Consider the following 15735-nt stretch of genomic DNA (forward strand, 5'->3'; position numbering starts at 1 on the left):
TATTGCGGGTACATAAAATATTGCTAGCACTGAGAAAGAAGTTTCTTAAGCTAATGCATAATTCACATAGGTACAACATCAATCCTGATGTACTGTCAAAGCAATACTTAAATGTATCATCAAATATAATCTATTGTCAAAGCAATAATTAAAAAGTTAATCAGAATGGTACTATCTTAACTTTTTTTTTTTCATGTATTCAGCAGTTCTGTAACCCTGGAAAGTAGCAATGTGCATACTGCCTTATATATCCAGCTCTGCCTTTGGCTGTGTTTTGAACATGTAAAATTGTTAATGAAATGACATGTGCATGTATAGATTCTGTATATGGGTTTCCCTTCATCTGTCTGTTCCTTAAAGGCCATCTGTATCTCAGTTAACCTTAAGTAATTAACTTTCTAAATTTCCATTACTATAAAAAGGGAGGATTTTTGATTTATTAAGCTGCATTAGGGATGGTTTTTGTTACCTCAGGCTGCACACATAGACAGCAGGACATAGACACTTTGACATGGTGAAATATGCATTTCTGGAATATGGTGAAGTAGTCTTTTGTAGGGCAGATGAAGCGTGCTTTTGAAAGTTAGTTGCTAGAGACAGCTGAAGAATGGCAGATAGAAATGTGAAAGCCAGGCTGCAGAAGACTTCATAGCACAAGTTCTCTAACCATTATATAAAAGGTGCATAGCAACACTTCTTATTTTGTTCCCATAAGAAAATGGATTTAATTGCGTGTCAGTGTATGTTAATTGTGCTTAAAAGCTTATTGGATTAAGCCAGGGTTAGAGTACTGTTGAGGTTTTCAGGTGTCTCAGCATGTTTTCATGAGTCTGACTCATCCATTGGTGAACTGCTTTTAACCAACTAAACCAGCAGGAAACAAACCCAGGAAGAAAAGCTCACAGCTTCCTTCCATTTAGTGGGTTAAACTGTCTCATCCAAGGGTCCAACAAACACCGGAGGCAGCAGGCATTAAGCAGCAAGGGAAGAAGGGGACCTTCCCTTTGCAGTGGCAATACTACCTTAGATCAGTTTGGCTGCATGTGCAACAGCCTTAGGATGTATTTTAGCAGTGCAAGTGCTTCTGCAGCCAGCACTTCTTAAGAAGCCTCTGGCCACCTCTGGCAGCTTATTTACATTTCGGACCTGTAGAACTCCACTGTCAATTATACTACTACAGCTATCTGTGAAACTTAGTCATCTGGATTGATGCAAGGTATATTATTAATCCTCGTCATTTCTCTCATCTGGTTGATATCATGGCCCCACAAACAGTACTGCTGACACAAGGGGATGGAAGTAGGTAGTTGGTGGCACAATTATCGAATGTCTTAGGTTACTTAGGACAGTATTATAACCAGTCCTCACTCTGGATCTGTAGTTTTCCCAGTGAAGGGAAATGGTTTTTCAAAATAGCTTTTGTGTAATAATCAACTGATTGGTGAGACAGACATTAAAATATCTTGCTTACTGTCTGAAAGGGAAACTGCTACATTTACCATTGCCCCGAGCATATCAGCACTAATAAATCTGGGGGGGAAGGAAGGGTAAGAGACTTTATCTCTTCCTGAAGAATTACTAAGCCGGTTAGATAACAACTCACAGAAATCATTGAGATATACAAGAAGAGGGATCAGTCTGGACAGAACCTCAAGGAAGGCTTAGCTGTAAAGGCCATATTCCTAGATTTTGATCCACTTTTTTGAAATCAACACATGCTTGCATAAGAATTGGATCCTGATCAGGTACTTAGACAAGCATCCTGATAATTTGAAAGCTGGGAGACACAGTGAAAGAGAACAGTCTCTTTGAATTATCTGAGTATTGATACGTGGCAGTATGTTTTCATTTCATTTTCTTTTTGCACATCAATCTTCAATAGCTTTGTAACTGGTACTAATAAAAAAAAGTCACCTTTTTTATTCTCTGAAAAAACAATCTTGGCAATTAACTGGCAAACAAGGCATGTTTTTTGTATCATAGTAGCAATTCTTAAAACTAGAGCAGTGGAGTGTGCTTACAATACTAATTGCTACTGCCAGGGGAAATCTGTACTAAATATTACACTAAATGGCATGGGTCGATTTTGGGGATTTCCAGTATATTTATGGAGGAGATGACTGCAATGATCCTGAAGTTCTCTGACATGCCAGTAACAGTAAGAACAGCTGGATCCTAAGAAGCCTGCTAGTGACTTTCTATGAATCTTTTTTGTATGAACTTTAACAATATTTGAACTGAGAAAAAATTCTTGAATTGATGCTGCCCCCACCAATAATTTCATAATTTTTTGACTTTGGCAGTTTTTATTCCAGTTACTGATTTATTTTAGAAAACACCACATTATCATATAGACTATCAGATTTAATTGATTCTCAAACCTAGTAAAATGTTCTAATTGACTTTGCAATAAGATTCTACGGTACAAAAACTGTTATACAGAGTATGTGCTGTATAATTGAAATGCTTGACCTGAATTTATAGAAACAAGGCATGCTGTAAAATATCATGTAAATGAGCTGTGTCTGTATGGCTTTTCATAAGGAATCTAATACATACCTGTATACTGCAGTTAGATTGTACAACTGGAATATTCTTTCTTCTTTTTTTTTTTTTTTTTTCAGTACTACGAAATGGTGCATGGGAGATTGTCCACTGGGAAAAGGTGTGTGTTTATGTTGGTGACTTTTAGAGCATAATGCAGATTTAACATTTGCTTTATTTCTACAAATAATTGTCATTGATAAGAAATAACTGGTATGATGGGAAATGTATAATCTTTTGTATTATATTTTTTGTTTGTTAATACTTATCTCTTAAAATGTACTTTTAAGTCAAGTCAGTCTTGATGGCAAAACTGCCATTAAATGGTGGCCTTTAAGTTCAGTGAAAAACAACTTGAATAATATGATTGACTTGGGAGTATTCATAAATGGCAAAATTATACAGTTCCTTAGTATTATTTGGTGTGCCAAGGCAGAAACTTCCTTCTGGAAACTAGTTACTTTGTGTATTTGCTGAACTTCTTTGGCTTAAACCGTGAGAACTTCAAAGACTGTTACACAGTAGTTAGGAAGGGACTGTTAAAGGTAACTTTGAAGGACTAAATGTTATGCTGTCTATCTAGTCTCTTGGTTTTATTGGTTTCCATACCTGAAAGCTTGAACAAAATTTGCCCCACAGTAATTTGGAGGCAAGGTTCAGGTGAAATTGATTTATACCTTTTGGAGAAACAAGGATAAGGTATATAGCATGATGCAACAGAACATGATCTTAGGGGAGATTAATTCCTTCTTTAACTCGACTTCAGTCTTCCAATAAAATATTTTTAATAACTAGCAAAAGTAAAGAACTGCGTGGAGAAGGTCAGGATTAGACCTGTTAATGGATAGATTTCTGAAGAATTCCAGTGACCTTTGAGTACTTAATACCTATAGCCTTCTCTAAATGTGTGAGTTTCTAACAGTTTTTCTAGCAAATTCAGCAGGTAAATATTTACTGTGCTTAAAACAAAGGGATAACATATTTTTGTTTGAGACCATTAACCAATTCCCAGTTTTCTTTCAGGTAGATGTTGGAGATATAGTTATAATAAAAGGCAAAGAGTATATACCTGCTGACACTGTACTGCTCTCATCAAGGTAGAGATGCCCACTGATGCTTATAGTGTAGAGGCTGGTTTCTCTACCCTGCATTTATTTATTTATTTGTGATTGCTCCAAGGAAATAAGGAATAAACAAAATTGCTGCTGTTCTGAAGTGTAGTCCCTTCTTCATTCGGGCATTTTTCATTTCAGGCAGTGTTTCTTTAAACTGTGACAATTGCAGTTTTAAAATTACACTGGCATTCAATTTACCTCTAAGAAAAACTTAGTATGTTATTTTGTTGTTGGATATAATACAAAAAAGGCTGATTCTCTCTAAAAACTGGACCTCAACTGCTATATTTAACCAGGTTGGCCTTTTGATATTACCCAACAAATTGCATCCTATAAATAAATTAAAATGGATATATTACAGGGAACAGAAATGTTTTTTTAATAGATATAGTCATCAGTTTGATTAGTTGAATCAGGAAAAAAAGTGAACATGAGATGTGACCCATCAAATTAGCATTGTCTTTGAGCTGAACATTCACCTTATTCTCTAATATGTATATTATGAATAATTTCATCACTGAAAGCAAGATTTATAGCATGTGACTCTTTTACATGGACAATCAGAGGTTGTTTATCATCATTTCCTTGGACAGTTTTATTTAAGAAATCCACATCTTATGTGGAAGATGCACATTTTTCAACATCTATTTGATCAGGTCAATAGACAACATATTCTAAGAATTTTTTTTTTTAATTAAGATTGTTTAAATATCAATTATATTTTGATTTATTACTGTATGTGCAGTTTCTGTATTTTTTCTGGCACAAGCAGAAGCATCATTGTAATCTGTATGATTATGGTTTAGGTATAAACCCTGTATGATTCCCCTGAAGTTAATGAATCCGTTCATACATACAATAAGGTTAGGATATTACTCATTTCTGTTAGATTGTGGTGTACACTATTACACAGTTATTATCAAGTGTAAAGTAGTTGCCAGATAATACTGTAAATTTTCCCTACAGTCTGTCTTCAGTACTGTTTGTCATAACTTAAAGTGGTTTTTTATTGAGTATCCTCTACACACTTTTTACATCTGCACTTTGGGAAGCATTTACAAATTTTATTGGTGCTTTTCCTCCAAGGCCTTCGTAGGCAATGCACTATGCAGCAAGAACGCTTGTTCTGTTGCCCGATAATAGCTTCTGTCATGCTGACCATAGTGTTTTGCAAGCAAAACAGATTACATCCTCTCAGAGCAGCTTCTTTATAAACTTCCTGAGTAAGCTCCTAAATTTGAGTCTTTGCCTAGATGTCTTCACTGTTTTGCCCTTTTGGATTTGGAGGACGCTTGCGCTGCAATGTTCCCCAGTTGTAGTTTGCATACAGAATACCAAGTGCCTACAAAGCCTTCTTTCTGAGCCTTGTTCCCCCTGAAGGAATCCTACATCACGTGTTGATAAATTGAAATAAGTCAGCTGCTACTGGATTTGTCAGAACTGTTACCTCTTTGTTTAACTTCACTTTACTGTCCTTGTCAGAACACAGTATCCTAACTATGACCATCACTCCCCTTAAATTTCCCTGTCAGGCTTTCTTGTAGGATCCAGTTTGCAAAGGGGACTCTTCAAATCGTGAAAGCTTTTCTGGGCCCAGTTCAGGCATTTCTTCCAGCTAAAACTTCCTTCTTAGTTATATTACTAGGGTCCTGTTGCAGCCCTCCTCCTGCTAATTCTGCCTGCATACTGGCACGTGCTCTCCTTCTCCACATGGCCATGTGGAAGACAGTCTCATCAGTTTTGCTTTCCAGTTGATGCCCAGTTACATTTTAGGCTTCAATAGCAATGCAAGCCCATGTGCCTGGTTTTAATTCAAACTGATAATATTTGGTTCTTTTTACCAACAATAGCAGTTTCTGGAGAATAAGAGGATTTTAATTATTTTAGGAAACTATAATCTCTTACAGTGGAAGGACACAAACCTCTGAGGTTTAGTTCTGTTTGGTTCTTGCTAATTCACTGTAAATTGAAAGTTACAAAGCTGAAACAAAACACAAAATCATTTTTGGCATGTCTACATAGAAAGGTACTTGTCACCTGACTTTTCTGAAAAGTTGGTGGAAAATCTTTTATTGTGGCTTTTTTTTTTTTGATTAATGTATGAAGTGGCTAGAAACTTTGTTGGTTGAGAAAGGAGCATAACAGCTTTTATTTTTACTGTACAAGATTAGTATGCTCTGCTCCTTAAAATTGGTGCCTTACAGTAAAACGGTCTACTCGAGTAAAAATAAAAATATGCTAGCTCTTTTCTTCCTGACCTGATGAAAATAGATTTTGAAAAAATTGTCATCAGACATTTTAATTAACATGTACTGTTTGTATAATAATTTCAAACTCTGTCTTTTTGTCTTTGTCCATTTGTTTGGTTGGTTTTTGTTTTTTTTTTCCCTGTCACTTATTTTTTTCTGTTCTAATCATTTTCAAACTGGGATGTGTAGGTGGCAGTAGGGGAAAGTAGTGAAAGTGACCAATGGGGAACATCTCCCAGCTGATCTCATCAGTCTGTCATCAAGGTTAGAATAAACTAGTTGCACAGGATACGTGTACGTGGGTCCTCATATGCCAAATATGAAGAACACTGCTGTGTTGATAATCTTTGCTTTGCTGTTCACCTTTCTTTGACGGACTTTTATAAAATTAGAAAGGGTTCAGTTGATAAAAGTACAGATCATTAAAGTGTGAATCCACGCTAACACTTCAAGAAATGAAAATTTGTTTGTCCTCTTTGTTTTTACACTATCCCCATGAAATTTTATCAGACAAGTTATCATGAATAAACACACAGTAAAACACCAGGATAAATACATGTTTAATGCCTTAGAGCAAATTAAGAAGAATATACATGTTTATAACAACCCACTATTTTCAGCAAAGAATATAGTTTAATATTGGTAGGACTGGCAGAGGACCCTCTGCACAAACTTGGATGTTGCACAATCTCTGCTGCATGCAATGGCAAAAGCAGCGCTGTTCTTGTGTATTGTGACAAAATGCATGTTTTCTTAGACACGTCAGCTTTATGCTATTGTCTGCACTGTTACCGCACTTTGTTTTTTCCCTAACAAATCAATGGGCCTGCCTTGATCTAACTAACTTATTCTACTTTGGAGGTCACTGCTATCTGCTACAGTAATTGCAATTAAGCATGTGTCTCACTTGAAATGTCTTTGCTGCCTTAGTCTGATTAAAAGTGCTTCACAAAAATATTGTTTGTGTTATATTATTAACTAATAAAAATTCTGGGAATTGCAATAAAGGTTTATACAGGTGATTCCATTTAAACAATCTAAGTAGAAGTTATTTACATTTTTACAAAAGTTTGCCAAAAAGAAAATACTAGCCCAAAAGGAATTTATAATAATGATGTATCACATTTTCATGCATTTGCTTTACAAAAAATGTGTCAGAATAACCTATTTAACTTTATCCTGCAAACACTCTCTAGAAACTAAGTTGCTTATCGGTAGCCATTGTTGCATTAAGAAAATTTTAAAAAACACTGATGCTTGAATTTCATACTAGAAAGACAGAGAATATTAGACTCTTTAAAGAGGTGTATAAAGTAAACCTTTTTTCTTTTAAGTTTGTAAGGGGGGCTTATGACTCATTTGGTCCTTTTACAAAGTAAAACTTCTATCGTAGATACAAGTAGTAGGTGTTCTGTCCTTATGTCAGAAAGTGGGAGCTGACTGGAGTAATTCAGAAATCCTGACCTGTTAGACCTGTTCTGTTTACTATCTACTTGCAGAAAAGTCATTTTGTCCTTCTGTGTCTCTGTTTTCCTTGTTAACAGTATATAATGGTTGTAGTACAATTTTAAAGTCCAAAAGTATTTTACCAAATATAAAATTGCTGCTATGTTACACATGAAAAATTGTATTGAAAAACTGAATGCAAGGAATAAGCCATTTATCAGTATGTGTCAAATAGGTGAACTATTCAAGTAGTAATGCTCTGCATAAACTTAAAATTTTTAATATATAAAAAAGCTTTTTAAATTCCATAGAGGACGTATATTTCAAAAACTGCATTATGTTATCCATAATTTCAACTTTTTTTTCCTAAGAGAACCCTTTACAAGAAAACTTTCATGTCTAAACTACTGCTGCCTACAGTAGTAGGCACTAGGAATGCACTACCTTTGTGACTGTATCTTAATCTCATGTAAAAGCACAGAAAACTTTTGCCTGTGTACAGCATTTTTTAGCAGTGTATCCTCTAAGATAGGTTTTGGCAAACTTTTCTGAAAATGTAAAGTACTGTTGGTTTTTACAGATTTGGCTGTAAATTATTCTAGTTCTGAAGATTTGATAAGAAAAAGAAAAACCTGATTGCATAAATAGGCATTAAAAGATTACAGAAAGTTCATGGATTTTGACATTATAATTAAAAATCAAGGCTTTTATTTTTTTTTTCTTAATAGTGAACCGCAAGCTATGTGCTACATCGAAACATCTAACTTAGATGGTGTGAGACAAACTTAAAAATTCGACAGGTAGGAATTTAATTTTTGAGAATATTGCTAATATTTTTTCATCTAATTATTGCTTATAAAAACATTTTATGACATCAATGGCCATTTTAGAAGACTGAAATTTTAGTGATTTGAATAAAAGCTGCAGGTTATTGCCATCATAAAAGTTTTTGTTCAATTAATCAAGTGGAAGGAATGAATGGTTACTCCTAAGCCATGCCATGTGCTTTGTTTTAGGATTTTTTCTTTGAGAAAATAAGTAGAAATGTTCGTAGTTTGAGTAATGGGGTTGGTTTTTTTTTTTAGAGGATAGTGGAGGGAGGAGCCCTGCAGAAAGAAGCTGATAGTGCTGGTATTGTCCTTGAGGGGCAGGTAGGGAATAGAAGTTTTTGACTGAGTGTGCTGTCTGTATGCAGGGACATTCTTGCCTGAGCTGTACGATGGTGATGACCCTGTCTTCATCATGATGTTTTAAGATACCAAGGTGACTTTTTCACTGTCTCTAGCATCTAGCAGTATGACAGCAAAGTGTAGCGGTCCCGTTTTTGCTCCCACAGGGAAACTGTTTTTCTGGAGTTGCACTACCAGATTTGTAATACATAGATTTTATATATTAGAAAGTTATTTTAATGTCATGATAAACAAATTTTGTTTACAGGGTTTGCCACTAACATCAGACATAAAGGACATAGAAAGCTTGATGAGACTTTCAGGCAGAGTTGAATGCGAGAGCCCAAACCGACATCTCTATGACTTTGTTGGAAACATCAGACTGGACGGGCCATGGGTATGTAAATCCAGGGAAGATCATCTCAGGAGATTAAATCTATCAGTAAATAGCAGTATGATGTTAGACTACCTAAGTTTAAAATACAGATAGTAAATTCTCTATTCTGTTAAGACTAAAGACATAAACATCTTTTCTGATGCATTCTTCATTAGCCCTTGTTCTTTTAAAAAACTAGAGGACTAAAACCTAATGTCTACAACTTGAGTTTTTTATAGTAGTTGACCTTCAGAAAGCAATAACTATTAATATAGAAGGGAGTGCTAATCCAATTGTAGTTAGTTCTGGAATATGTACTTAGTAACTCACTACTTAAGCATCTCCTTCCTTGCCTCTTAAGTTTGAGTTATGGAAGCTGAATAAAAGTAGTTTCTTGTCTGTTTTTTTTTTATTGTTGTTTTTCTTCTGATTTTCTAAGTCTGAAGTGGAACTGAGTCCATCACTATATACCTCAAATTCTTCTAATCTGGTAGCTGAAAGACATTTAATAGCTTATTGACAGTATGTATCTGTAAGAATAGACTGCCTCTGTGCAATAACAACATACATGCTTGTAAAACTGCTTCAAAAATTCTTAAAATACTTAAGTGCTTACCAAATAGTGATATTTGGAGTCTTCTGTGGGTTCAAACCAAATGTGAGTATAACAGTCATTACTAGATCCAGAATTGCTGAGTCCTTCATTCCCAAAGATTTACAGGATTTCATTTTTATTTTAGTAGGCATTTATTTCTCCATAGACAACATTATTCATGTTTGTGGTTTTAGACTGACATATATAGTACTAACTAATTATTAAATACTTTTTTTATATTCCATTTTTTATTTACTAATTTCTTACAGATGCATACCGGGAATTTTCAATCACAAGAGTGTGGATCTATTATAATTCCACTGTACTTGTCGTTAAGAAGAGAAAAACATTTACCTGTAATTCTTCTCTGAAGGTAATAGTTATAATAGATCCACACATTCATCCTTCCTCCCTGGCTAGAGGGGAAAACGTATTTTTCTTTTTAATCTAATTATTTAATTTTAAAATTTGATTTTAAAAAAAGAAACATTGAATGTGCTGATGGCTATTATGCCTCAAGAATGTGTAGGAATGTGCCATCTGCTGGTCAAGCAATTTGTCACTTGGGAAATTCAGTTTTGGAATATTTTGAATATAGTTCCTGTGCAGTAGGATAGTTCCAAAAGTGTGGCTCTAATATAATATTTACCTTCAGTGAAAAAGAATTGCAGGTAAGTAACTCTTTTTGGATCCTAACCTTATTTCCAACCTGAAAAATCAGGGATTTCTCTTTCTGCCCATATTAGAGGTATCATAGAATCTAACTGGTATTTATTTATGCAGATCTTTAAGACCTGCCTACCAGATTATCTAGGTCCAGAAGCTGTGATTTCCACTTAATCCACTATCATCTTAACATTTTTGCAAAAGCAATAGAGGATACTGAAAACGTATCTCCCTCTTACTTCTTCTTTCCCTTTAGATAACGCATTGGAGTGCCATAAATGTTGTATCTGGTTGACCTTTGCAGTCTTTTTCCCTTCATGGGAGAGCAACTCAAAAAAAAAAAAAAAGGTTCTTTTTTTTTTCTTTTGGATACTCAGTATTCAAGGAGGTAAAACTCCACTACGTTATTTTGCCTTTTGGCTGAATCTAGCAACTAAAAGAGGCCAAAAAGTTTTCTTGGTGTCCTCATCTTTTGAGTGAGTTAACTCTTATCTCCAAAGTGTGCAGCTCTTTGTTATGCTGATGAATATACAGAAGCATGTCACTTGGTTTTAGTCAGTGAAGACAATTAGCTAGAGAATGGAGAAATGTTCTTTGGCCTGGATAAATTTTAAATTATGATTAGTCAATGGCTCAGAAAAAAATACTTTTCCAGATTTTTTTTTTTTCTAGTTTCTGCAAGAACTGATTCCAAAAACCTGTACTGCTGCTGTTGATTTCAGGGGAGGAAGAATGTATTGTTTCCTCTTCACTTGCAGCCTTTGAATTTTAAAAGCTTTTGTATGAGAGGATGGAAGGGGACATGATGATCCAAAGAAATTACCTGAAACTTACTCACTAAGACTGATGTTATGCTCTTTGTGCTACCAGAAATGTTACCAAATATCATGGCTTCCTTAGACTCTTTATAGCTTATATATCAGAGGTAGAGTTGGTGTCATTAAGCAATTTGTGATCTTAATAATGTGTTGGTTTCAAACAACTGTAGAGAAAATAGTTTTAGGTAAGAATGCCAAACACCAGAATACTATTGACAAGTCTGAACTGCTATTTGGTATTTATAGAAAGAAAAGTGCCAAAATAGGGTATTGTTTGTCCCAGCAAAAGAGTAATTATTATCTAAGATGTTTATATTTTAAGAAAAACTTGAGCTACAGTATATGTATAATGTCAGCTGTCTGAATTTAAGACAATTAAATGTTTCCAATGTCTTTTGAGGTTTTGTTGCTCCTTTACTCAGTGCAGTTCTAAAAGAGTAACACAAGTAAATATACCTGGTTTTGCAATTTAAAGAAGGTGCAGGAAATACTGTTAATCATGTTCATAAAAGATTTTTATTGCAGTGGAAGAGTGGATTAAGTTGAGAGTTCAGAAAATAATTTCATTTGAAAATTGCTTTGGAAAATCAATGTTGTAAGAGTAGTTGAGTTTCCACATACACTTAGGAGAAAACTTCATAATCATAAATCACAGGAAAGGTTGGCCTTTGTTAGTTTCAGTATGCTTGCTAAGTAATACCGTATATTTAGTGTCCGTAGTCAAAATTAAGTGATAAGTAATATGTTTGGAAACCTAAATTTTTGGACTTGCTTTCAACTGTCAAGTTTTCTCTGTCAACACTCCCAAAAAGTTAATTGTGAAAATGAGGCTCCTAGCATATTTACAGTAATCATCTAATTTTTGAGAAATTAGTTTTAACAACTGCTGGTTACGTTTATTCACTGACATATACTGTTTTAATCCTAAAATATAAAACTCCTTCCTTCTAGTACTGTTCCGTTGGGATCTGATCAGATTCTTCTACGAGGAGCTCAGTTGAGAAACACTCAGTGGGTTCATGGGATAGTTGTCTATACGGGACATGACACAAAACTTATGCAGGTTTGTCACTTGGATTTTCTCTAAATTATCTGTTTTGTTACCTTATTATGCCATTACACAGCACAGAAGATGCTTTCAGAAAACTTGGCTAGATTGAATATAGTAGTTAAAATGTCAGTAATGGAGCATTTTTCTTATGAAGTAAAACCAATAAAAATAAAGCCATTTCTTGTTAGTCACTTAGCCACAGAGTAGTTTTTCTATTAGCAAGCATATTTGTTGATTCTATTTTGTAACTTGTGTTTTGAAAGCTATTTTATTAGCAAGTTGGATTATTATAGCTTGCCTGTTCATCTTTTTTTATTTTTGACTGCTCCTAAAACTGTCCTCTTGTGGAGCTTTCTTTCAAGTGCAAAGGTAAGCATTCTTGTCAGAAAACAAAGTGAAACTTTATTTGCAAAACGAGGAGGGAAGAGAACCATTCTCAGACTATGAAATTACTTTTTCCAATGCTATTCAAAATATCAAATTGAGGGGCATTTGTTTAAAAAAAATGCTTTCAGATTGATCATGCATGTCTCTTATTTATTGCTTTTTTGGTTTGTAACACAGTTATTTGAAAAAGTTTGTATTAGCAGTTGTCTTCTATAGCACTAATAAGGTGTGTTCACATTCATTTTTAATGTTTACTGTTAGCTGTTGCTGTTACAAATGTTCTGTGTGATTGTTTAAACTGCTTGTGACTCAAATCTAAAGCTCTAAAATTTATGAATTTATAAGCTGCTGCCTTTTTTTTTTGAGTAAAACAGTTATGCCATTTATGATTATGATATATTTGGCACCATATTTAGAAAAAGGTGCAGTAGCATTTAATTTGAAAAGCGAGAACTGTGTATACCTCTTCTAATACTTAATAGCCACTGTTCTTTATTGTCTTTTGCAGAATTCAACAAGTCCACCCCTTAAAATGTCTAATGTGGAACGAATTACAAATATTCAGATTTTGATTCTGTTCTGCATCCTTATTGCCATGTCTTTGATCTGCTCTATTGGTACAGCTATATGGAATCGAAGGCATACTGGAAGAGACTGGTATCTTGATCTAAATTGTAAGATGTAAAATAATATGTTAATGTTTTGGTGTGCAGTTGTCTTTCATATTTGGAAAGGAGAATGATTACCATCCTTTACACAGTGTGTTTTTTACCAGTCTTTCTTTACTGGCTGTTGACTAAAGTCATTAGGCAAGGTATATCACAGCAAGTGTAAAATTTACCTTACTGTGCCATCTGAGCTCTTGCTAAATGCAGGAAAGGGAGCTTTGTTGTTTACCCCTACATCTTTCAACCTCTACATCTCTGCAGCTCAACATGTTCTGTATCAGCATTCCAGTGGTGTAAACAGTCGGCTTCTTAGACATCAGACTAAAGCTATTTTCAGCTATTGCTGATGGATTACATTTAAAGTTGCGGTGACTTTTTTCTGAATTTTTAAGCTCCCTCATCCCAGGAAATGATGCTGTGGTTTTATAATTTTTGCTATCATCTAACTTACATCTAACTAAGGAATCTAACTAATTATTGGCCGCCAACTTCAGATCTTAGCAGACTGCTCCTAATGAGGATAAAGCAGGCACAAAAGATCTCATCTAACATATTATACTGGGCAGCTGTACTCACTATTGCAAGGCAATGTGATGTTATGTGGGCCTTCACAGCACCATGCAACACATTGACATAATTTGACCCCTCAGTGAGGGAACTAGATTTAAAGGAAGGTTTCATAAATATACTTTATGGTCAATTATTCATGTTTTCAGCATTTCTTACAGTGTGTCTAAAGCCTTCTTTACTTAGACAGTAAAATCAGAACTAGGCTTTCTGCTCCTGAAACAGTCTTGAATATAAAGCTGCTGAATGTAGTTATCCTAGTAGGGATTATGGAGTGGTTTGGTCAGTTTTAAAAGAAAAATCTTAGAATCTGGTTTGAAGGCACTCTCCTAAAGTTTCTGTTGAACAAAACAGTTGTCTGCATTTGTGATGAATTTTTGTTTATTGAAAAATCTTGCTTCTCCTCTTTTTGATGCTACGAAACTTTTTTCTGTTTTTTTTTAAAGGAAGAAACTTAACTTTTGTATTTCTGTCTTGAGATAGAAAAAAGTGAAATCATTAATGGAATATTGAGTTTCCAGTAATATAAAAGGATGACATTAGATGAGTTTCATCATTTATTATTTTTCATCTGATTCTTTTCAGTGTTTGTTTTTGTTTGCTTTGTTTTTTTTCTTTTCTGGAAAATGTAAAAGTTTTCAGAATATGGTGGTTAGCACAGTAGTGGTGAAGCCCTTCAGAAGCTTTTGGTTTTATTCCTGAAAAAAAGAAACATGAAACAGTGAGCACTGGTATTTTGCGTGTTCTTCAAGTGATTATCCTTGTCAGTTTATTTTCTGATACATGCCCCGTGATTAAATGAAATTGTGTTGGGTTTTGTAAGGTATACGCTTTAAGGCATTCAGCTCATAGTTGTTCTTGTAGCAGGTACTTTTAAAATGTAAGAAATAATTTATTCCCTTTTCCCTTTAGTTATTTAATTTTTATGTGGTAGTGAAACAGGTTCCCAGCAGTACCACATCTTTCTGAATGCTGTTAGTATTTAGAGCAATCTGTTGCCTGTGGATGATAAAAAAGTGATAGTGATAACAATAAATATCTGAATATTATTTTATTTACAGGTAGCAATAGGTAATCATTATTGCAGATATCAATGTCATGGTGAATGTTAGCTCTCTGGTCTTTTAGACTTGTTCTTCATTTGATGCTGGAATTGCTATTAATGAAAGTATCCAAAACCTGCCCTCGTGGATATTAGAGTAACAAGCAGATCCACATTCCACAGGCAGTGGAAACCTGCCTGAGGCTGTTTTTCATTAAGAGACCTTTGAGTACAGACAGGCTGGCTACATCTTCTGTCCTTTCCCTGTGCTGGAGAGCAGACTGCTATTATCCTCTCTGAGGTGCTACTACTGGAGTTATCTAAAACTTTAAAAGGAAAAAGTAGTATAAAACTGCTTGTCATATATGTTAATATTCACATTTCCAGTTCTTTTAGAACTTTCATGAAACGCTCTAATTTGGTCTTGTCTTTTCATGTGGTATGAATTTACCTTTTCCGTAGTATTTTGCTGGGTTGGGGGGAGGAATAGGAAGGTGTGAGGGTGGATAGAGGAAAAAATTAATTCCACTCCACATTTCCCTCTTTAAAAATATAAAACTCCTAACATTTAGAATTCGAATTTTGTTGCTATATATAGATATTCCCAGATTATGATCTTAAAATGTAGCAAAAGTGGGAATGGCTGGTAAATTTGCTTTTCTGAAATTGGAGAAGATCACAAAGATTTCTAAATTTGAACTCCATTTTATTATAGGAATCCTTAACTCTTATCAAGGTCATATTTATAGGCAAGTGATATTGTAATTAATTCTCAAGTTTCTTCTTTAGACACAGAACACTTCAAAAATCAGCAATTAATGCAATACTCTGAATACATTGTATATACCTACTTTTATATATGGTCTTAAATGGTTTTTTATTTGCTTTGGTTTTTTTGGCAGATGGTGGAGCAAGTAACTTTGGATTGAATTTCTTGACTTTTATCATTCTCTTCAATAATCTTATTCCAATCAGTTTGTTGGTTACACTTGAAGTTGTTAAATTTATCCAGGCATATTTCATAAATTGGGTAAATATTTTT

General features: G+C 34.4%; 1 protein-coding gene across 1 annotated transcript in view; it reads left to right on the forward strand.

Annotated features, from left to right (window-relative positions):
* The window catches only part of ATP8A1 (ATPase phospholipid transporting 8A1), a 110840-nt gene that overhangs the window by 10717 nt on the left and 84388 nt on the right, over positions 1-15735 (forward strand). Inside the window, 9 exon segments of the mRNA XM_075752232.1 lie at positions 2625-2665; positions 3568-3641; positions 8083-8128; positions 8131-8154; positions 8792-8911; positions 8913-8920; positions 11930-12041; positions 12925-13090; positions 15596-15723. Coding sequence (XP_075608347.1) covers positions 2625-2665; positions 3568-3641; positions 8083-8128; positions 8131-8154; positions 8792-8911; positions 8913-8920; positions 11930-12041; positions 12925-13090; positions 15596-15723 — 719 coding nt within the window.

Source organism: Balearica regulorum, chromosome 4 (genome assembly GCF_011004875.1).
Source record: "Balearica regulorum gibbericeps isolate bBalReg1 chromosome 4, bBalReg1.pri, whole genome shotgun sequence".
Taxonomy (NCBI): Eukaryota; Metazoa; Chordata; class Aves; order Gruiformes; family Gruidae; genus Balearica; species Balearica regulorum.